Raw genomic sequence first — 24349 nt, 5'->3', positions numbered from 1 at the left:
TTCTTAAAAATGGGAATGACCTGTGCCTTCTTGGAGTTGCTAGATACCCTTTGTTGCTCAATAAATCTACGATAAATTACTGTTAGAAGGGGAGCAAGTTCTTTCACATAACTTTTGTAGAATCTTACAGGTATCTCATCTGGTCTTAACACCTTTCCACTGCCAAGCGATAATAGTTTTTTTTTTCCTATTACACAATCAGTTATCTCAATATCTGCCATTCGAAACCTGTAGTGCGTTGCAATCACTCGTACATTCTTTGTAATTCAAACACTGAAGTAACTGTGTACATGACAACTATACCATAATTATAATGTTAGAAAGTGTTTTCCAATAAAATAATGTGGCTTCAGACTTGTACATTCACCAGTGGACTCCAACCAGACTGGAGTACTGTTAGTCGCACGCAGCAATTACAGCCAAGTTTAATACCTGATGCCCACTGTAGCCTTACACATTGTTTCACTTTTGAGCCCATATAGCTATTTCACAAAATAGACAGATTGTGTAGATGTTTCTGGTTTCAGCCACGTACGTCGGACGGCAAGCTCTTAACAAATTGTGTGCCCAACCTCAAGCTCTGATTAAATTGGAACCTCTCTGCCTGTTTATTTTGACAGACTCCTTAATTAAGATTCATTAAAAACTGGGGGCTCGTACCACAATAATGGTGTCACTGTACTTCGTTTCACGATCATATACGAGGCAATGCGCAAACACAGTCGATTCACTCATTTCTTCTAGTCCGCTGGGTCACTCGTGTTCCTCACATCTCTCCTCGACTACTCTAACCGTGTACGACATGCCACATTTGCGCAGAACGTGGTTCTTTTTGGTACAGGTTTTTAGCAAAAATCTCAGTAAGTTCTTGATCGATTTACTTCACCTTTTTGCAGAATACCCTGACAGATATTCACAGGGACATAAGCTACACATTTCTTTAAAACGACACTATACAGCTTTTCTATTAAAACTGACTGCAAGGAAAAAATATCAGGACACTTTGAATATTACACAAATTGTTTATCCTATACATATTCTCTCTCTTTATATACAATTTTATTAAAATTTGGATACACAACAATGTACTGCTTCATTTTATTCCTTGTGGTCAACATAAAACAGGAAAGATGGCTTATCTGCTTTCGATTAAAATACTACTGCCATATCTGAATAGTCTGAAAATTTGTGATCCTACCCATTCACAGATTCAAACTGTGTGAAACACTGTCACTGAAGCTACTATTCTCATAAATCCAGCAACTGGAGAGGTCACTCTCATAACCATGTACCAATGATCCCAACTGATTTACCCATTCATTTTAAGCAACTTCAATCTCCAATCGAGGTTTCCCTTGCAACATTGATAAACGAGGCTCAATGTGTGAGAGAGGGGGAGAGGTGGTGGACAGAGAGAGGAGGAAATGAATATAGAGAGGGGGCGAGCAGGGGACGGACAGAGTGAGGAGGAGGAGAGTAGGATGTACATCCAAGTCCCATATATATTTAGCAAATGTTAAATATTGCTCGGATCGCTAGTTCTATTACATTTTTTGTGCGTGATGGGCTCTTCACACGTATTTTTCAGTGACAAACAAAAGATGCCTTTTTCACTTCGTGTCACTTTTCTTGCGGAGTGCAACAGGATAAGAACAGTATCTTAGTGGAAACCCCAATTTCTGGGCCAGTGTAATTAAGGAGTCCATCAAAATAAAGGTGTCAGAAAATCTGGTGAACAGGGAAAGAGGTTTCAACTTAAACCGGGCTCGAGGTCCAGAACTTATTTATTAAGATCTTGCAAGCCGTCACATCCATCAGGCCCTGGTGGGCTGAAAGAATGTGATGTGTATCTCACGGAATATAGCACAACCTATGAAAAATAAAAGAGCATCGAAAGGCGTAGTGGGTGTCGGGAATGGAAGTTTGCTATAAACTGAACGACATTTTTCGACCAGAATGTGTCAATTTCTTTTATTTTTCACACTACCACTTTCAGCCAGTGGCCATTGTCAAGTGTGTCACGTTATTTAAATGTCACATCCCACCAAAAGCACTAAGAAAACAAATCTTGAAATATGCTACAAAATATACTGTACACACTGCGTCGAATGAATGTATACAATGTGTTTCACATGAAATATTGCGAGGTTCATTTTCTTAGTGCTTTTGGCAGGATGTGGCATTGAAATAACGTGACAAACTTGAGAAAGGGCAATGTCTGAAACTGCTAATGTGAAAAATAATAAAATGTACAAACAGTCTAGCGGAAAAATGTCGTTATTCAAGTTTGTCGAGGCTGTAGGATCCACACAGAAGAAAATGAGCTGCTGTAAACAACGGTGCACGATGAACAATAGTTCAGAGTCTGGTTGGAGCCCAGGCAAGGAGTACACGTAACTTATAAATTGCAGCACCAGAAGAAGATGGCTACATCAGTCTCTGAAATATTGTGCATAAAGTGGAAGCGACTCAGATGAGCATTCTGAAATATACAAGCAGTCTTTTGAGTGAAACTTACTGGCAGATTGAAACTGTGTGCCTGACCGGGACTCGAACTAGGTACCTTCGACTTTCGCGAGCAAGTGCTCTACGGACCGAGGTACCAGAACGAGACTCTCGACCTGTCCTCCCAGCTTTACTTCCACCAGTACCTTGTCTCCTACATTCCAGTTTAAATCTGCCAGGAAGTTTCGTATCGGCACACACTCCGCAGCAGAGCGAAAATTTTATTCTAGTTCTACAGTTCTCCGTCAGCTAAGAGTCAGCAGTTCCCTTATTCTTAAATTTTTTTGTCAACTGAAATAGACATCAGACCTATCCTTCAATAAGTTTCTAAATTTAGATATATTCTATTGTACGTGAATTTACTGTCCAATACAATTCTCTCAAATTTCCAGCCACGTCCAGGGGTTTAAAATCCGCGAGCTTTCGGCCGAGTACTCCTCGGCCGTTGTCAAGTGGTTGCTGCTACCACCTTTATGTAAGAGCACTGCATTCTGTGACATTAGCCGTGACCACTCCACCACCATATAAGGCGGTATTTTTTGTGTGTGCCTTCTTCAACTTTCTGATGGCCAGGTTGCAAGCAGTGCTTAACCACATGCTGCCATCTTTATTGAGGGTTTTGAGGTGCTGAGGTTAACTCACTTGATGTGGCTGGAAGCTCTAAAGGATTTTATCAGTAGATCTCTCTACGAAATCGTGCATTTGAATTTATTATTGTCAGGAGTGTCCTAGGGAAGTGTCACAGGACCGTTATTTTCTTTGATATACAACAATGACGCGTTGTACAGATAGGCAGCAATCTGCAATTCTCTGCAGACGATGCTGTGGTGTCAAAGTTAAGTGACTGTTGGAGGATACAAACGCGTAGATAAAATTTCTAGTTGATGTGAACAATGGCAGCTAGTTCTAAGTGTAGAAAAATGACTGTAGACGAGTGGGAGAAACAAGCCTGTAATATTCAGACACAGTATTAGCAGTGTCCGACTGACACAGTCGCATCATTTAAAAGCCTGGGCACAGCGGTGCAGAGTGATATGAAATGGAACGAAGCAGTGAGGACTGAGGTAGGGAAGGCAAATGGCTGACTTTGGTTTCTTGGGGGAATTTTGCAAAAGTGTCATTCACCAGTAAGGGAGGCCGCATATAGGACAGTAGTGCGTCCTATTCTCGAGTACTGCTCACGTGTTTGGGATCAGTACCGTGTCAGATTAAAGGAAGACGTTGAAGAAATTCAGAGGTGGGCTGCTAGATTTGTTACTGGTAAGTTGAAATAATGTGCAAGTGTTACAGAGATGAAACTTCCTGGCAGAGTAAAACTGTGTGCCGGACCGAGACTCGAACTCGGGACCTTTGCCTTTCGCGGGCGAGTTAAGAGTCTCGGTCCGGCACACAGTTTTAATCTGCCAGGAAGTTTAATATCGGCGCACAATCCGCTGCAGAGTGAAAATCTCATTCTGTGTTACAGAGATGTTTCGGGACCTCAAATGCGAATCCCCGGAGAGAGAAGGTGACATTCTTTTGGAGGAATGCTATTGAGAAAATTCAGACAACCGACATTTGAAGCTAACTGCAGTAGGATTAAACTGCCATCAACATACATTTTGTTTAAGGTCCACGAAGATAAGACACGTGAAATTTGAGTTCATACCGAGGCATAATAGTCAGTTGTTTTTCCCTCGTTCTGTTTGCAAGAGGAACAGGAAAGGAAATGGCCAGTAGTGGTACAGGGAACCCTCCGCTACGCAACAAGCAGTCGCTTATGTATGGGGAATATGTATGTAGATCAGATGTACATTGTCCTCAGGTATGTAAGTGTTTTATAACATGTGACAGGTATAAGGTGATGCGTATTTCATTTTAGTGGTTGGGAAAGTAACATATGTTTGCATCGTGATGACGGGCCTGGATAGAGTTTGTTGCCACTGTAACCAGCAGTGTTCCTGCTCTGTACATCACTGGATTGACATCTATGTTGCCATAAGCACATAACATCACTGACATCGAGCCATATGTCTCACGGTCACCACGGAGTCCTGCTCGACACATCTCTGCCTCGAATATTTTCTGTACTACAATCTCTGACAAGACATGCATGGTCTAATATTTAAGTACCTATAGAGGGGCGTTCTTATCCTAGCTGTTCCTTAAACCTTTCCTATTTTCTTATGCCCTTTTTTAATTATTTATGTGTATTTGTCAATTATGACTATATTATGCAGTCTTTTATATTTCAAACACACTATTTGTCATGTTTTATTTTTCACTGGTCCTTCACTGATCATGCGCAGAACAACATGCACAGCTTGCTCAGCAGTTGACGACTGGTGCCTCCCAGCAAATACAACAGCTCTGCTCTTGTCAACGTGTGGCACCAATGGTTATACATTTTGTATTTCTTTCTTTTTCTTTCTTTTTTTTTTCTTTTTTTTCTTTCTTTTTTTTTCCCCCTCCCCCTTCTGACTGGTTTGAACCATCACAAATTCTGTGCCAACCTCTTCATCTCAGAGTAGCACCTGCAACCTAAACCCTCAATTATTTGCTGGATGTATTCCAATCTCTGTCTTCCTTTACCCTCTCTGATTCTGTGCAGAACCACCTCATTCCTTACCTTATCAGTCCACCTAATTTTCAACATTCATATGCAGCACTAAATCTCAAATGCTTTGATTCTCTTCTGTTCCAGTTTTCCCCCAGTCCATGTTTCACTACCATACAATGCTGTACTCCAGGCGTACATTCTCAGAAATTTCTTCCTCAAATTAAGGCCGATGTTTGATACTCTTGGACTTCTCTTGGCCAGGCATCCCCTTTTTGCCATTTCTAGTCTGCTTCTGATGTCCGTCATTGGTTATTTTGCTGCCTAGGTAGCAGAATTTCTTTACTTCGTCTACTTCATGACCAGAAATTCTGATGTTAAAAGTTTCTTGCTGTTCTCATTTCTGATACTCCTCATTACTTTCATCTTTCTTCGATTTACTCTCAATCCATATTCTGTGCTCATTAGACTGTTCATTCCATTCAGCAGATCATGTAATTCTTCTTTACCTTCACTCAGGATAGCAATGCCATCAGCAAATCATGCCATTGATATCCCTTTCGCCTTTAATTTTAATTCCACTCCTGAACCTTTCTTTTATTTCTTCCTCAATGTACAGATTGAACAGTAGGGGTGAAAAACTACATCCCTGTCTTACATCCTTTTTAATCCGAGCACTTTGTTCTTGGTCATCCATTCTTATTATTCCCTCTTGGGCCTTGTACATTTTGTATATTACCCATCTCTCCCCGCAGCTTACCCCTATTCTTCTCAGAATTTCTAATATCTTGCACCATTTTACATTGTCAAACGCTTTGACAAATCCTATGAACGTGCCTTTATTTTTCTTTAGTCTTATTTCCATTATCAACCACAACGTCAGATTTGCCTCTCTGGTGCCTTTACCTTCCCTAAAGCCAAACAGATTGTCATCTATCATTTCTTTTCCATTCTTTTGTATATTATTCTTGTCAGCAACTTGGATGCATGAGCAGTTAGGCTGATTGTGTGGTAATTCTCACATTTGTCAGCTTTTGCAGTTTTCGGAATTGTGGGGATGACATTTTTTCGAAAGCCATATTGTATGTCACTAGATTCATACATTCTACACACCAATGTGAATAGTCATTTTGTTGCCACTTCCCCCAATGACTTTAGAGATTCTGATGGACTGTTATTTAACCCCTTCTGTCTTATTTGGTCTTAAGTCCTCCACAGCTTTTTTAATTTCTGATTCTAATACTGGATCCCCTACCGCTTCTAAATCGGCTCCTGTCTCTTCTCCTATGACATCAGACAAATCTTCCCTCTCATCAATGCTTTCAATATATTCTTTCCACCTATCCTCTCTGTCCTCTGCATTTAACAGTGGGATTCCCGTTGCATGCTTAATTTTACAACTCTTGCTTTTAATGTCAACGAAGGTTGTTTTGACTTTCCTATATGCCGAGGCTGTCCTTCCGACAATCATTTCCTTTTCCATTACTTCACATTTTTCATGTAGCCATTTCGTCTTAGCTTCCCTGCACTTCCTATTTATATTATTCCTCAGTGACTAGTATTTCTGTATTCCTGAGTTTCCTGGAAGATTTTTGTACTTCCTCCTTTCATCGTTCAATTGGAGTATTTCTTCTGTTACCCACGGTTTGTTCGCAGTTATCTTCTCTGTACCTATGTTTTCCTTTCCAACTTCGGTGATTGCCCTTTTTAGAGATGTCCATTCCTCTTCAACTATACTGCCTACTGAACTATTCCTTATTGCTGTATCTATAGCCTTAGAGAACTTCAAGCGTATCTCCTCATTCCTTAGTACTTCTGTATCCCACTTCTTTGTGTATTGATTCTTCCTGACTAATGCCGAACTTCTGAGCCTATTCTTCATCAGTTTTATTGCAAATTGATTACTATAAAAGGTGAATGATTGTGTAATTACTGACCTCCTCCATACAAATTTTATAAAATTTCAGGGTCACCCACAGGTCTAAAGATGCTCTGCTGAGACTTAAACTGATCACCAGTAATAAAATAAAGCACCACTTACGATCACAACTCATCATTTTCCTTATAATAAATATAGATCCCTGATGCCCCTAATATGACTTCAGACATTCCAAAATCTTTTACATGGCTGCATGTTCAGAGACCGTGAATAGTTACAATTGAAAGAAATTCAGCCCTCGGTCACTATTTTTAACAAATTAACCTGGTTTCGACACTGCTAGGAGTGTCTTCCTCAGAATTTAAAACAAAGAATGGTCTATATTCTATAACGTGGTCACAGAATTATGACTAAAAACGTATGATAGAGTATAAGTATGGAATCGTCGTGAAAGACTGGCAGTACTTATATACTTATACTCCGACTACTCCGACTAGTCCGCTTTGCAACCTGCACCATGCAAGTAACAAGCAGCCCTTAGTGGTTCGCCATCACAATTTTCTTTATCTTTGTGACTAATGCCCTTTTGGCATATTTATTATTTTATAAATGACATATAAGTACTGCCAGTCTTTCACGACGATTCCATACTTATACTCTATCATACGTTTTTAGTCATAATTCTGTGACCACGTTATAGAATATAGACCATTCTTTGTTTTAAATTCTGAGGAAGCCTCTCCTAGCAGTGTCGAAACCAGGTTAATTTGTTAAAAATAGTGACCGAGTGCTGAATTTCTTTCAATTGTAACTTCAGACATTATTAACTTCGTTATTTTCTCTGGTGTTATATCTGGTACTGTTACAAGTGTGCCACTGGGATAATGTGGAGAGATGACACGTAGCAGAGGACGAGACCTGTACAAGAGGCCGCGGTCCGGGTGCAGCAGCGGACCCTCGGCACGGTTGAGGCCGCCCCGCATTGCCGGCGGCTGCGATGACGCCATTGCCGAAGTCTGCTGCGAGGACGTCGACAGCTGCTGCTGCCGCTGTAGCTGGTGCTGCGAAGGCAGTGTTCCGAACGTGGGCACCAGACTCGGCAGAGGGTCAGGTTTGGCGAGGGTGTGGCGAAGCGCACTCGCCACTACACTGTTCAGCTGTACGGGAAGGGCCACATAAAAAAAGCAATTAGGTGACAATATAATGCACACAAGCACAAAACTCAGCAAGCCCAAATTGGTAAGTGAGAAAAATATGTAGCTAATAAAAAATGCTGGAAAGAATACCAGAATTTCAGCTGGGGAGGGGAGGAACACCATGACAAATACAAAGAAAGAGAGAGCACCGCAATACATAGAAATACAAATAGATACAGACGAGATCAAATTATTAGACTGAAGACATTTTTTCCAAAACTTTACATTTATTACACATTTACATCCAAATACAGATTATATTTGTACATTCAATACTTTGTATGCATGCCTTTGCTCTTAATCAACATTTTTGTCATGTTTAGCATAGTTTTTATTCACTTTTCACATGACATTCTAGCTTCTCTGTGAGATCTTGTTTGGTGGTTATTCTAAATTTCTTTACCCTCTGATTGACAATAGCCCATTAATTTTCAATTGGGTTCATATCATGGCTTTTCTTCCATGGACTTGGAAGCACTTGGCTTTGTGGCAAAGTGCCCCATCATGCATAAAAATAGCATCTTTATTACGAAACCACTCATTTATTTGGGGGAAAAGTTCCTTTTCAAGGATTTCTTTATATTGTTTTTGCCTCATTGTCCCTTCAACAAAGTTGAATCTACGAGGACCTTTCACGGATATCACACTCCAGAATATAACGGAAGTTGGATGCTTTACACATTGCTGCACACACACAGCCTCTAACTGTTCTCCAGGTCTGCAATGAACATACTGGCTGCTTTCTTCCATCACAGTGAATACATATTCATCACTGAAGCATACCGGAAGCATGTGCACAAAATTGCAAGTTCGAAAAGTTGGAAATAGTAACACAGGAGACCTCAACAGTTGCAAAATTCAAATGTGCATTTCTTCAGTATCAATAAAACATCACAATTTGAAGTCAAAACTTCTAAATCTGAAGATCAGACCCACTTAATTTACCGTATCATTGCGCATACCTTAGCCCAGTCTGCACTTGTCCACTCCTCAAGTAGTTTAGCCCATTGCAAGCTTTTGGTTTTCATGGCAGGTGTGATTTTCTGTCTTTTCCTCGGTCGCCATGCCTTTAAACCACATTCAAACAGCCTCACCCTCATTGTCACGGGTGAAACTTCACCACCAAAAACTTTCAGCTGATGGCTCATGTCTATAGAAGTAAGTTTACACTTCATTATTGCCATGTTTGTAAGTCCTGTCATTGTTCTAGGACTGATTTTTCTTTTACGCCCACATTTTCCTTTCCTGTTTGGCCTGTATTCACCACCTCTCTGTACCGACAGTTTGATTCTGCTGACAGTTTTCCATGATGTTCTCATTCTGTCAGCAATTTCTTGCTGCGTATAATGACTTTCAGCAAGAAGTGCTACTACAACCAAAACTTTCTGAGGTGAAACATCTTTTGTCTTCCCCACAACCTCACTTTCTTTGGAAACTCCACTGGGCTCCTCGCCACCTACAGAAGGTCACAAAGAGCGACAGAGGACCATCTGTGCAGAATAGCTCACACATTGCGAGGCCGGCTGTGGCAGTTTTTTATCGGACGTCATCGCAGGTGACAGAACGTGGGTTCGTCACTCCAAACCGGAAACAAAACGACAAACCACAGAATGGTGCCGCATCGGCTCTCCTCTGAAGAAAAGGTTCGAAGCCACACCCGCAGTGGGTAAAGTTGCGGCAATAGTCTTCTATATGAACTCTGAAGTGTATTCCGCTACCCTCAGGAAATTGAAGAAACACCTTTAGCGTGTCTCTTCTGAGACTCTGGAGAGGTTATTCTATTTGATGTCCTCTCTCCTGGTGCAATGATCGACTCTGAAGCTGATGATGGCTGAAATACAGAGGGGGGAAAATGTACACTGTCTACGACAAGGGACACATTTCTGAAAAAGGGAAATTTATTAATACGGAATATAAATTTAAGTGTCTAAAGTCTTTCTCTAACGGTATTTGTCTCAAGCCTAGCCTCATACAGAAACAATATGTGGACAATAACAAGTTCAGACAAGAAGAAGACAGGACCTTTGGAATCTTACGATAATGATAGAAGTTGGGAATGAATTAAAATTTGTGCCACGGCCGGCACTCTGACGTGGGTTTGCTCGGTTACTAGGCAGGTGTGCTAGCCATGACATGTCCGCAGCAGTACACATAACACAGCCAATACCCTCCCCTTAACACAAATTTCAATTCATGCCCTCAGCTGATCTGTAGATCTTATACAGTTAACTTTTCCTCGAGATATAAGAGTCTCAACTTCATGTACACCAATGATACAAGCTGTGGTGGTGTAACGGCTAACATCTGTGTAGTCAGCAAGGAGACTCGTGTTCAAATCCCGGCCGTGGCACGAATTTTAGTTCATTTCTTCATCTTCTATCATTTCATTATCAGATATAAAGTTGAGACTCCTACGTGTGAAGAATATTTAACTATATGAGATTTTCCGAAATCTGTTACTATAGAAGAATGCTGAAGATTAGGTGGGTCAGCCAAATAAGTAATGAAGTGATGTTCAATCAAATCGGCGGGGGAAAAAAATATAAATAAATAAATAAAATAAAAAATCTATTGATGGCACAACTTAACTTGAGATCTGTTGCTAGAACACATTGTGAGATACCAAGGGATTAATTTGGTAATGGAGGGAAGTGAGGGGTGTGTGTGTGTGTGTGTGTGTGTGTGTGTGTACTTGCACAAGCAGACCTAGGCACAAATACAGCAAGTAGGTTCAATTGGATGTTAGCTGCGGCAGTTATGCTCAGCTGAAGAGGTCTGCCAGATTAGTGTGGGGAGCTGCATCAAACCAGCCTTCAGACTGGAAGCAACAACAACAACAACAATTAGGAAAAAAAAAAAACAGAATTAGGAATGTAAAATCAAATGAATATGAAGTACTACCAATAGAATTACGAAGGAAGAAACAGAGTATTAAACTAAGCTTCCTGGCATTTGCACATAATTTTGCTATGCTATCTGAAAATGTAGCAGGTGCAGAAATGCAAAGAATAGATATAGCCTGTAGAACATGTTTAAGGATATCTGTGGAAAAAAAAAACAAATTTACTAGTAACACAAAACGTGCATCAAAAATTTTACAGAATAGAAAAATTCACAAATTTAAAATATGTAGTAAAGTTGATTCAGGGAAATGGGCCAAAAAGTGAATATCAGAAACTGCAAAAATAATGCACGCCAACATGGCAGTTACACCAGAGTGCCTTCACACAAACTAGAAATATTACACACAAGAATTGTGAGAAAAGTTTTAACTCCAATAATAACAAAAAACAAAGAAAAAAGAAAAAGAAAGCCTAGAAATTATGAAGCAATGAGGAAATGTATCAAAATTTAGAAACTATAATAAGAACAATATGGAGTAGAAGACCGACGTTTTCCAGACACTTATATGGAAGGGGAGATCCGTCTGGATTGGTGAGCAGTGAGCACTTACAGGGCTCACCTCTGGGGCACTGAGAGGTGTGCTGGCCCCAGATCGAATCCATCTCACAAATTAATGACAAAGGTCAATACCGACCAGCCTGGATGTCGTTTTGCACATCCACCGATATAAAAACCAGGCCGGTTCCCACGCTCCAACCTCAAAGACAATGTGCAAACACTTTGAAAAATGTTCTCGCATTCGATTGTGCTATGTACACAGACAGAAGGGGTAACCGATTCCCGCTGGCAATAGCTTTAAAATGCCTCTGGGAGTGGCAACCACACCACCACAATAATAGCCCATATTCACATACACCTTTTTTCTCCGTGAAACTGACAAAGTACTGTACCGGTCCCAGACTAGGACTGGCTGTAAATGGCACAAGACAGGGAGGACAGAACACAGAATGTAAAACAACGGACTGAAAAAACAAAACTCCAAGACAACTGTCTGAAAAAACAAAACTTCAGGTGTCTGGGCACAAGAAGTTAAATGAATTTAGGATACACAACATGAAAGGACTAATTTTATGAGCAACCTAACATTAAGAAAACAGATGAAAGGAAGTAAAGGCTGTGAAGAAGATATTAGGAAATAGCCCAATCCAAAACATTTAAATTACACAGTAACATCGAGCTAAAATTACAGGCGACATTAGGTAAGGGTATCTAATACTGAATCTGCACATCCACAGCATTGGGATATTTGAGATCTTATGTAACATACAAGGATGCTACTTAATCTGTTTGATGAAATACAAAAAAACTTCGTATCACAAAATTTATCATTAGCAAATAAAAAACATAATATAAGAGACAAAAAAACTATAAAATAATTATTATTAAAAAAAAAGACGCATTTTCTGCAAAGGTGACTCAGAATAACTCTCTCTATTTTACTCTACATTGCATCACTGCAAAGTGCACTTGAAACATAAGGACAGAAGCAAATAGGACACAGTAAATAAAATCTGTACAACTAAACTGGCTGTAACATCATGATATAAAACAGTGCCATAGCATATGTAGTTTACTTACACTTGGAGTGTACAAAAAATATGAGTGTAACTGATTGCACGTGGATGTGCACAACCTAGAACCACACATTTTACATTCCTACATGTAGCACTGTAGACACGTACGATTGAAATGGTTCCAACTACGATTGTTTAATACGCAATGTAAGTTTACGATCTACATTTCATACCTGCCGATGAGACAAAAAAATTATGGTAACTGCTCGTTGCAAGATGGGATTCCGCCTGGTGGTGTCATGAGAAAATGATGTGATAAGGATGTTACAATGTACAGTTAAGGGTCGATACACCACTTGGGAACGATAGAGCAGAGATGGCTGTGACAAGACGTCAGCCAATCGTACGCTGATCGACCCCTGTCCAGGACGACAATGCGAAAGCAGCGGCCCCTATGTGAAGAGCACAGAAGCACCGTGCTCGACTGGTAGCGGCCCTGTTGAAGAGGAGCTTCAAGATTAACAACCTGAATAGAAGTGTCAAAGCTCGTTACTTCACTTGTATTAGAATTCTTATACCGAAGAAGCTTGTTTATTTCGGATTGTCGCCCTTTGCTTGTGTCACTCCTATGCAATTCTCAAAGTTAAGTATTGTCATTTACTTTTCGCAATAAAACTCATTAATACGATTTGCTCGAATTTTTGTCTAGTGATCTGAGAAAGGTTTCCCAGACACCCCATATTCGATGAATAGGCAGGATTCAACAAAGGAAATTATGAGGGACAGTCAAATGAAAATTAAAAACCTGTCACACGGCCATGGAATGGTTCAATTCAAAAGTAATCAGCGCAAGTGTTAAATCATTTATCCTACTGTTAGACGAGACAATTAATTCCCGTTTTGTCGAACGTGGTCGGCTGCCAACAGACCCACAACCGCACCCGCGCCCGCACACCCAATTATCACTCATTTGTACATATAAATAGCTTCAAGCCGCAATCCATATAACCTCTACAAGATGTTATCAAGTAACGATAATTTTCGGGAAGGAAATCAATAAAACATACTGAATTTAGCACAGAAAGTGCTGAAACAGGTATGGGTATGACAAAATTAATGAAATGGTATCTAGCAATTTTTTACATAAAAAATAAAGCAAGACAAGACCCAGTATTGATACCCACAGTACACCTGTACCGAAGTTGCAATTTTGTCGTGAACACACCCGAGGTTTCTTAAAGTGAGTTTCTGCATCCTTTCAATCAGACAGGCCGATACCCAGTTTGCGGGAAAAAATGCTACACTCGGAGACAGAAGGAAGGCGAGCTCACCCCCAGTCCGAGCCCGGAGATGGAGCCGAGCGACTCCGAGTAGTCGTAGGCGGGGTCCGGCAGGCGGTGCGGCCCGAGACCCAAAGCGGCCGCCGTCGCGGTGTCGGGAGACACTCGGCCTTCGGCGTCGGGGGCGACAGTCGCGGGGACGGCGCCGCCCGGTCTCGCGACTCCTCCGGCCGCCCCCACATCGCGCAGAACGCGCTCGCGCAGCGCCGCCACGAAGCCGCGGGCCCCCGCCGTCGGCGGCCGCCACTCGGGGTTTGTCAGCGTGAAGTGCACCAGCGACAGCTCCGTCTTCCCATCCTCAGCCTGCCGGTGCAGTGGGAGCTGTGGTCAGGATTCTGACATGCACACAAGCTCTCTCTCTCTCCCCCCCCCCCCAACCCCCCCTCTCATCACACCATCACAATGACCTCCTGCATACTGACAACACATTTAATTTCTTAATACCTTGAAACGCACCATGATTGGTCACCTTGAGGTGTTATGCAGCTTGCCTCCCGCCTTGCTAGGTCATTAACAACCTCTCAGGAATGGAATATTTCGCCACTGGTGGCAAAGAAGCACTGTTTGACCTATCCCTGAGAAGAAAATGACCAATCGCCTTGTGAATACTAGCCAATTAGTATGTTACCCCTGTATCAAAAGCCCTGGAATACACTGTTCACAAATGACTGACTGAATCGTGTTGTATGACAAATGCAAGCACAGTTTTCTAAGTACCACAGTGCCAAAAGCACTGCACTAGTTAAGGTAACTGACGACCCAACACTTGCCACAGACAACTGCGGTATCACAATACTGACGTTACTACATTTCTACAAAGCATCCAAGATAGTCAGCTTTGACATTCTGCTTAGAGAAATTACACACCTGAAATGTTCATATAGTGTATTGACACAGTTTCAAAGTTACTCGGGCAACAGTTACCTGTAAGAACAAGAAGTTGCCCTAGCAACATGTCGTCTCTGGGATGCCACACGGGTGGCTGCCGGACTTACTATTGTTCTCCTCATTTGGCAGTGACACCTCGTCAGTTCCGTCTTGCAAATATCATTTCCGTGCCAATGACCGTGAGCTTCATTACGTGCCGAGCTTGAAGATATCGGCACTGTCGTCATACAGACAAATCACAATTTGTCTTTAGTGTTGAGGTGGGCACAAAACTTACAACTTAAATTAAATACGAAGACATTCCAAGTAATTTTAATATCCCGTCAGGAGTTATTTCTGCCTCCTATTCTCCTCAACAATATCACATTGTCACTGCATCAGAAGAAGAGGAACAACTGTGGTACAACTTTGGATGGGCACTTTAAATGGACAAACAGTACGGTTCCCACAGTGAAGACAACTTCTGTTTACTGCTATGCCCTCCAGAAGTTTCAGGACGTATACCTACAGTACATGAAAAATACACCTGGGGAATCACTTGTTCATTACTTGTTCTGCGAAATGTGCACCATTACATTCCAATGTAATCCAACAGCATCTTTGACCTCTGCTTAAGACAGTATTACTACTCAGGGAACATATTGGTTGAAAGCACCTATGATGGCTGTTAATCAGTTTAAATCAATTTGCAAAAGTGAATAAATAAAACACGATTTTGTGACTGGTTGCTGCAAATTTTGTAATTTTATGGTTTACGGTCACTGCACGACTCGGGAACCACATACAGGCCACCATTCATAAGATGGCAATGATTGTGTATTCTGTAGGTCCGATTGATCCTCGAGACAGCCAGTAGCACATATCCCAAATGGCTCGGTCGCAAGGGATGGATTCCTGAAATCCGTTCATAGTTGAGTCGGACCACTGAACTAAATGCCCACGACTGAGGTTATGCTGAGATTTTCAGTGCCTATTGGGCCAAACTGATATGTCGCCAAATCCAGAGTGTTGTTTCACCAGCCTCTCCACACAGGCTCTGAACTGGGACGGTCCGACAGGCTCCGTCTGCATCTGAATGCCCTAATACTGGACAGCGTCTAACATCTCGAGGAGGAAGTACGAGCTGCTCTGTAGACCGTGCTGCCACAATCTCAATGCGATTGAACAAATGCCCTACGAAACTGCAGGAAGCATTTCAAAATGTTCTATGACTGGAAGCCCTTTGTTCATAAGTCTTTCAGGTGTGGGAGCCAAGTTTATATTGAGTCAAATAATAAACAAAAAAAGCACAGAGTCTCCTGAAAACATAAAATACTGTGAGGTCTGGTCGGTTAAAACTTTGACAAGTACAGTTAAAATTGACACAGGTAGTCCCTCTAGTGAGAACTGAAAACCAGTTTTCTTGGCCCAGGTTTCCAGCCTCCTGACGGTCAGCTGTAGCTACCTCATTGTCACGGTAAAATTGGAGAAAGAGAAGACGATTGCGAAATCATACGCAAACGAGGAGAATTTGACACAGCTCGTCACTGTGGAGGAAATCACCGATAGCAACGGCAAACAATGTGACAGCGAGTACTTGCGGGACCCCATTCTCTCAAACACAGCAGTCAGACAAGGCATCACAAACACAATATCAAAAGAGTCGGTCCGAGAGGAAGAACTGGCTAAGAAGTGGTAGACGTCCACGTAGTCCCCACTTGTGAACTTGGCGAAGAACGTTGTACCCCCGAGAAGTTCTGTACGCTTTTTTGAGGTCACTAAATACACAAACCAAATGTTTTCGACATAAGAAAGACTCCTGTAACACTGTATCCAGTAGAATTAAATTGTGAAGGGTGGAACGGTAGTGCCACTGTCAAAGTGAGGGTACTGCTTGTATCTTTGCAAATATTTTCACTTTTATTTCTACGTTATTCACATATTTTTAAGAATTTTTTATACTACAACACAGATCCTTCCTCGTCCCATCTGCACCAATACAGAAAAGATTCCTATCCCTAGTCAGAACCCAGTCCCACATACTGTTCCTGCGCGGTTGTTTAGCTCGTGGAATCCTCCCAAATGGCCTTACCGTCAAATTACTGATCGCTGGGTGCGAGCCGTCCTGCCCCTCTGTCCACCTGTTCAGTTTCCGCCAGTTCTTAACTCTCACCAACACAGCCCTACAAAACAATGTAAATCAGGCCCAGACTTCCTTACAGTATCTTCTCCTCTCCATTTGTAAAATTCTTCAACTGTGCAATCCTAAATTACCTGATCCCATCTTGCACACAAACCCTTGCCCTCCAGGAACTAGAGCAACACACACAGCACCATATCAAAACACTCTCCGCCCTGCTCACTTGTGACTCCCGTCTCGGTCTACCGTTCTCCACCACTTCTGTAACAACCTCCAAATCTCCTCCACATCCACTCGTAGCAGACAAACTCTGCCTTGCAGACGAACACAATTACCCCAGCTCAAAAACTCACACCCACCACTACACAAAACCCAGAACCTAAACAGACTAAGTACAGTCACGAATCTTTCCTACAAAAGCCTTAGTCCCACAGAAGTATCAGCAGTTCTTTCCACAGGCCTCAACTTTTGCCCCGCACCTAAATTCAATTATGCAGGATTTGTTAAAGACCTCCTCTCCTTCTCCCGGTGGGAACATATTTTCGCCACCAACCCTACCGATCGGGTACAACCGAAGACCGATGCTGAACCCTGCCTGACTCAGTTCACTCCTCCATCCAACCTCGATCCACCCCAGTGCCCCCAAATCACCATGCTTTAACTGTTCAGAATTTCTTAATTTTGAACCTTTCTCACAGTCCTTCCCCAAATTCCTCAACATGCAGGCTAACCTTACATTTGAAGAAACAACCACAATCCACCACCTCAAAATGGATGCAGACCTTATATCCTACCTGCTGACAAAGAGTCCACCACTTTTATTTTGACCTGCAACGATTACCTGGCAGTATCTGGCAGGACTCCACACAGTGTCAGATTCATCCGCCTAGAAATCCAGCAAGATCTCTGTCCCTCCCCAAATCCTTAGGCCCGTACAAAACCTCGCCCCAGAGTCAGTCTGCCCCCTCACCTCTACCACTCCCCACACGCTTTCTGAGGTCCGTACATCCGACCACACAGGATGCCCCATTGTGACTGATAAGTGCACCCCCACTGAGAGAATCTCTGCTCTCGTAGGCCGACACCTTCGGACTATCACCCACAACCTACTCTCCTATATAAAAGATTACGATTTCCTGCAGTGACCCTCGACAATTCCTGTTCCTTTACCGCACAGTGCCCTGCTCACTATTATTGGTGCCCCCTCCCTTTACACTAACATGCCTAATGCCCGTGGCCTTGCCACTATTTAACACTACCTTCCCCAACGGATTCCAGATCGACAACATCCTTCCTAGTCGCCACGACCAACTATGTTCTCACCCACAATTACTTATCCTTTGAAGGCATCGTCTAGAAACAAATCTGGTGTACGGTAATGGGCACCCGTATGCCACCATCCAACATCAACCTATTCTTGGGCCATCTAGGGGAATCCTTCCTAATCACACAGACTCTCAAACCCCTCATCTGGTTCACTGATGACACCTTCATAATCTGGATCGAGGCCGAGGACACGCAATCCACATCCCTCCAGAACCTCGACATCTGACCTCCAAGATGCCTACATCAGTACCTCCATCCGTATCAAACCTACCACCACCAGTAAAACCTCCACTTCAACTGCCGCCACTTATTCCGCACTGAGGAGTCCCTTCCGTACAGCCCAGCCACCTGTGTCTGTCCCATCTGTACTGACAAGCAGCCCGTCTCAAAATATACCGAGGGTCTGACTGAGGCCTCCACACACAGTAATTACCTTCCAAAGCTTGTACAGAAACACCTCCTGTGCCTTATCTCTACAGTCGTCAACCACCTCCCGAAGTCACACTGTCTGGCCACAGAGGAGCATTCCCCTCATCACTCAGTACCACCCAAGACCAGAGCAACTAAATCACATTCTCTGACAGTGCCCTGAAAGGAGGAATTTATTACTCAGTATCCTCCCTAACCCTCCCACAGTGGTATTCTGCTACCCGTCGAATGTACGCAATATCTTCTTCCCTCCCTACACGACGCCTGCTCTCAACCCCGTGCCTCACGGCTCGTATCCCTGTAGTAGACCCAGATGCAAGACCTGTCCCCTACATCCTCCCGCCACCACCTACTCTACTCCGGTCACAGGCATCACCTGTCTCGTCAAAGGCAAGGCTGCCTGTGAAAGCAATAATTTGATCTACGAGCTAAGGTGCGACCACAGTGCCGCATTCTACGTGGGCCCGACAACCGACGAGCTGTCTGTCCACACTAATGGCCACTGAGAGAGGCTGTGCCCGAGAAACGGCTGGACCGTCCAGTTTCTGAGCGTGCTGCCAAACAAAACTTTCTTCACTTCAATGACTGCTTCGCAGCCTGTGCAACCTGCATACTTCCTACAACAGCAGCTTTTCTGAGCTTTGGAGGTGGGAGCTCTCCCTCCAATATATACTACGTTCCCGTAACCATCCTGGCTTCAATTTCTGTTAGACGCGGTCCTTCACCCATCTATAGCTTTGCTGTTTCCACTACACAGCCTTATATTCCACAAGTGCACTCACAATCATTTTAGTACACAAATGTTTTCGGAATAATGTTTTCCTTATTAGACTTAATTGTATGGGTGGTGAACACATTAAAATAACAGAGTGGAAAAATTATTTGAAATTGTTTTTGGTGAAATTCCTGTAGCGTATCTCAATTCATACTCAACTGCAAGCACCAGTTTTCAGAAAAGTGAACTGTTATGCACGGAATGCCGCAAAATTATTGCTGACAAGTGGAACCTTTGGCAATTTTATCAAATTTTCTTTTCTGAGTAAGGCTCATACGAGAAATGTTGCTGTGGTAAACCTGCCATTGCATGATACTTTGATGCTCAGAATTTCTGTTTCCCATGTTTCTGCGGTCAGTATCATCCACGGGGATGCGTACAAACTTCTTGAAGAATAAACATAAAAATAAAATATTTAGAATTAAGAATTCATATACGAATATGTGAATTAAGAAAGACATACCCACCCCCCCTTGAAAATACCACACACACACACACACACACACACACACACACACACACACACACACATATTGTGAAACCTAATCGTAATTTTACAATTACTATATCACACCTGGTTCCCCAAACTTTATAAGAAACATACATGTAGACATAGGTAGATATATGACACAGTTAGATATATGAAAAAAATAAAATAAATAAATAAACAAACAAATAAATAAATAATCAGATTTCAAATGCGGGTTGCGAAAGTGAGAGGCTGAGTCACTAGCCACTAGGCTACCAGTTGGACCCATAATGTCATGTGCTAAAAGGCATCTAATTTCTGTCGCAAAATCTTCATGGTCATTTTCTCAACAAGTATATACAAATAAGCTGAAAGGTGTGTGCTTATTTTGACTCCTCTGCCACCGAGTGAAGTTTCTCAGATATCGGACTGTGGCACTTGCCATAACACTTCAGTAGCAACACTCATCAACAGCCTTATAAATGGCATACGCCTAAATTAGCTTTATCTAACAACATTAGTTTTACGACAATACACAAATTAAGTTTTACGATAATATGTGTAGAGTAAATTAAGTATATCTGAACTGCCGTGCCTCTCACCCACCGGCACTTACGAGGTACAGAGGGGGGACATTCTGTTACCTAAATTCCCACAAGACTTCTGCACATTCTCACAGCATGTGGTAATTTATCAGCCCTCACCGTTTCATCGGCGAGACACACATTGCAACGTTTTGACATTCCTTTTCACTGAGAAGGAATCGACCTCAAATCGTGTCAAGTGGACCGTAAGTGAGAGACCGAATGTGGGCGACAGATCGCTGCCGGCAATCTGTCACGCGTGCACGAGCACGAGATCCTTACACTCCGGGACCGAACTGCGCACGTGTGGCACCGACCTGGGCGTAGGGGTCACGAGCCGGGGTCGCGCCGACGTCCGGGTCGGGGGCGCCGGCCTGCCAGGCGGGACTGCCGTGTCGGCGGACGTCCATCTGGGCGAACGAGCAGACGTCGCCGACGCCGACCACCTCGACGGTGAAGTTGCGCAGGAAGTCGACGATGTCGAGTGCGTGCCTCCGCAGCAGGAAGATGATGACGAACGGCGTCACCAGCGGCGAAGCCAGTTCCTCCAGTACGTATACCTAGGGCGTGAGGCAGACCGATACTTCAACTTTTCCATTTTTTCCCCTTTTTTCTCATTAATTTTTAGTTTCCTTAATTTTTTTTTCTCAGTTCGACCAACAATTTGGAATAATGGTAACCAGTTTCTCACATGTCCACTCATTATCAAACCATTACCTGAGTGGATGTGAAATTATTAATGAAGTAACATTTGTATGTTTCAAGCTCTTCACAACTGTTCAACTTCAAACCCAAATGTAAGTGAAATGTCTACAGTTAGGAACAGTACAGTACAGTAGGTACTTAAATTAAGGACACAAGAATGTTCAAATTTGAATTTTGTAAATAGTCCAAAATGTACATTTGTTATTTCATTAATCATTTCAGGCCGACTCGGGTATCGGTTCAATAATGAAACACATTCGAAACCAGTCACCGTTAATCCAAACTGTCGACGCAACTGAGACAGGAACACGAGGATAAAATAAGACTGAAAATGTTACTGATCCTTTGGTAATATAATGTTGGAATTATTTTTTCATAATTGATCTCTCTGCCTTTTCTTTCTGTGATAGAGTCTGCACCATTACAGAACTTCCCAGTGGATGAAACTGCGTGCCGTATCTGGATTCAAACCCAGAACTTCACGAGCCACTTCCTCCACCTGAGCTGGATAAACGCTGACATAATGTATGTTTCACAGAATAGTAACAGGCACAGGGAATCTTACTCTAAATAGTGGTGTGACACTGACAACACACTAGGCACCTACGACAACACTCCACATTGTCTTTATGTACGTTCATTTGTATTTATTTAAAGGGACTGCAAAAAGTAAGTGACATGTTGTTATGGCAGACCAAGTAACTTTTGCTATTATGCTGTGAAGTCTAAATGGCACATCGGGCAATATGGAATATTTGGTAAGACACGGGTTCACCTCGAGTGTGCAGGAGCTGGGAAAGATTATTACATTTGCGACTTCAACAAATAGATGAATGTAAAATGAATCACCTTGACTACATAAAGAACGTCGTTCCAAGTTGTAAACTTAGACGTGTTACCAAATCAAATTCTTTTTTGTTACTTGTAAGTAAGTCTTTTAAGTGGTTAAATTACGAGCAATCACTGAATTGTATTTTGTCTACATTAAATATGTTTTCCCCACAGTTACACAATTATCTGCATTTTTAACACCGAATTCCACATTTCCCACATAAACCATCCCCCCCCCCCCCTTCTGCAAGGGGGGGAATCTTAAGATTTTTTTAAAAATTTTATTCAGAGAAATGTCAATACTGATTGCCAAACAGTTGAAGTTTATCATAAAACATGCTCAAAAGCTAATAATGAACTCACTTGTAGATATAAGTTCAAAAGTAAATGGTAATTCATAACTATTGAACTTCCCATGTGACACTATTTTTAACATAGCACATCTTCATAAACAACGTATGCTCAAATCCTTGATGGTAGAAATCTGTTTCTCCATCACAGTGCCATTCAAAATCCACTGTATGAACATCGTAATCGTAGTTCCATTTTTGCACACAGTAAGTAATTTTCCAAAGAATCCGGCTAAACTTAAGTAAGCACACACCTAAAGCCTGTGGTTCAGTAAAAACTAATTCTGGTGGACAGGTGATGTAATAAGGTGAATGACTGGCAGATAAACAAAACCTGATACATCGGTCCACAATTACATTGTTTGAAGATTCTTAAACTGTAATAGCACAACACACCCAATATTTTGTTGAAGCGTGCTACAGGTGAAAAAAAATACTACTACTCTACTACTACTACTACTACTACTAGTACTGTTCTAGTGCTATTCCACTACTCACCGCCTTGTACTGGAAGAGCTGAGCAAACTCGTCGCGGACGCGCGCCGTGTGCGCCTGGCCGCGCCAGCTGTCGGGCAGGTAGTGCGCGTGGGCCAGCACCGCCGTCATCAGCTTCTCGGGGCAGAACACCAAGTTCTCGTCCGGGATGAACGATCTGCCGGAACACCGTTCGAGCAGACAGCTAAGTTAGGGGGACACTTCCACATAAAAAATAAAAATAAAAAATTGAGCTGCCGTTAGGGCCACAAACTGAGAAAGTACTGCCACAATGTGGGGTACAGCTGTTTGAAATGTTATGTTGTTGTATTAGGAATTTTTGTGTGTGTCTGTGTGTGTGTGTGTGTGTGTGTGTGTGTGTGTGTGTGTGTGTGTGTGTGTGCGCGCGCGCGCGCGCTTGTGGGCGGGGGATGGGGGGGGGGAGGAGTGCATACGCCCATGCACGCAGTGATTCACAGCTCCCACACTACAAGTGTTGAGCATTTCTTATGATTTGCTACCAATGACTGGTAGTTGATGTAGACAACAAATGGATAATAAAGTAAACTCAAATTTATTGAAGGTAATGAATTATCTTAATTCAATAAAGCACACATTTTCGTGTGGTTCTTTAAGTTCTTCCGGCAGATACATACTTCATCATATTTCACGCGTGCAACTGGGACAGTAATAAATCTTGTTTCAATACTTGGGAGGATAATCGTACAACTGTCTTCAGACAAGTCAGTGACCGAATTAAAATCCCCCGTCACAGCGATACAGTTTGTTGTAGACGTGTGTACGACAGAGATAAGGCAACTGGCACAAGAGTGTCCGATATCCATATAATTTTATGCGTCTAAGGATAAAATGTAGCAACTGCCGAGTCAGCAAATCCACAGAAGGCGAGTGTCGGAATGCCAGGCAGCAAAGGCGTGGAACAGTAATTCCTCCGAGAGGGCTGAGGTGAAACGAGTGCGTCAAACAGCTGGGACACACTCACCTTCCACAGCCTGACAAGTCTGCTGTGGCTCAACACTGTACTTCCAAAGATTACGGGAAAGTCGAGATACCGGTCACAGCTGCACCCTATTGGGATTCGGTGCTCGAGGAACCCGTGGAAATACGATCGGCAGATGACTCGCTCGACAGAGACTAGGAATTTCAGCTCGATAAATTGCGGAAACCACTCACTTCACATCTGCACTCTCACTCTCAGGGAAACCTGCCATTCCGTCTCTATCCGAGATTCGAATTACTGTCCTTTATTTTAATAATTAACCAGTTAACTTGCCGACTCTGGGGCCTGCCGTGTTTTATTGTCACGAGGAGACCACGTGGCACTCAAAATTTTGCAATTTTCTATATCTATGTTATGAGAAGTATACACCTCAAACATCAATCTCTCAAAGCAACTCTCTGTAGTGACTGCCACTTCACATCGCGGCCAGATACAAAGAAGGGAGACAGTCGGAGCAGTGATAGCACCGTGCCCGGCTACAACTACTTCGGGCAATCCGCCACA

The 24349-nt window shown here is 42.6% G+C and overlaps 1 protein-coding gene across 2 annotated transcripts in view; it reads right to left on the bottom strand.

Annotated features, from left to right (window-relative positions):
• Positions 1–24349, bottom strand: part of LOC126212913 (autophagy-related protein 9A) — a 145847-nt gene that overhangs the window by 30090 nt on the left and 91408 nt on the right. For both annotated transcript variants that reach the window (XM_049940418.1, XM_049940419.1), the window contains exons 10-13: positions 22849–23002; positions 20782–21024; positions 13866–14177; positions 7839–8077 (exon numbers count right to left, since the gene is read on the bottom strand). In XM_049940418.1, the coding sequence (XP_049796375.1) occupies positions 7839–8077; positions 13866–14177; positions 20782–21024; positions 22849–23002 (948 nt within the window). The remainder of the gene's footprint in view (positions 1–7838; positions 8078–13865; positions 14178–20781; positions 21025–22848; positions 23003–24349) is intronic.

Source organism: Schistocerca nitens, chromosome 11 (assembly GCF_023898315.1).
Source record: "Schistocerca nitens isolate TAMUIC-IGC-003100 chromosome 11, iqSchNite1.1, whole genome shotgun sequence".
In the NCBI taxonomy this organism is placed as follows: domain Eukaryota; kingdom Metazoa; phylum Arthropoda; class Insecta; order Orthoptera; family Acrididae; genus Schistocerca; species Schistocerca nitens.
This window is presented reverse-complemented; position numbering and strand designations above follow the sequence as displayed.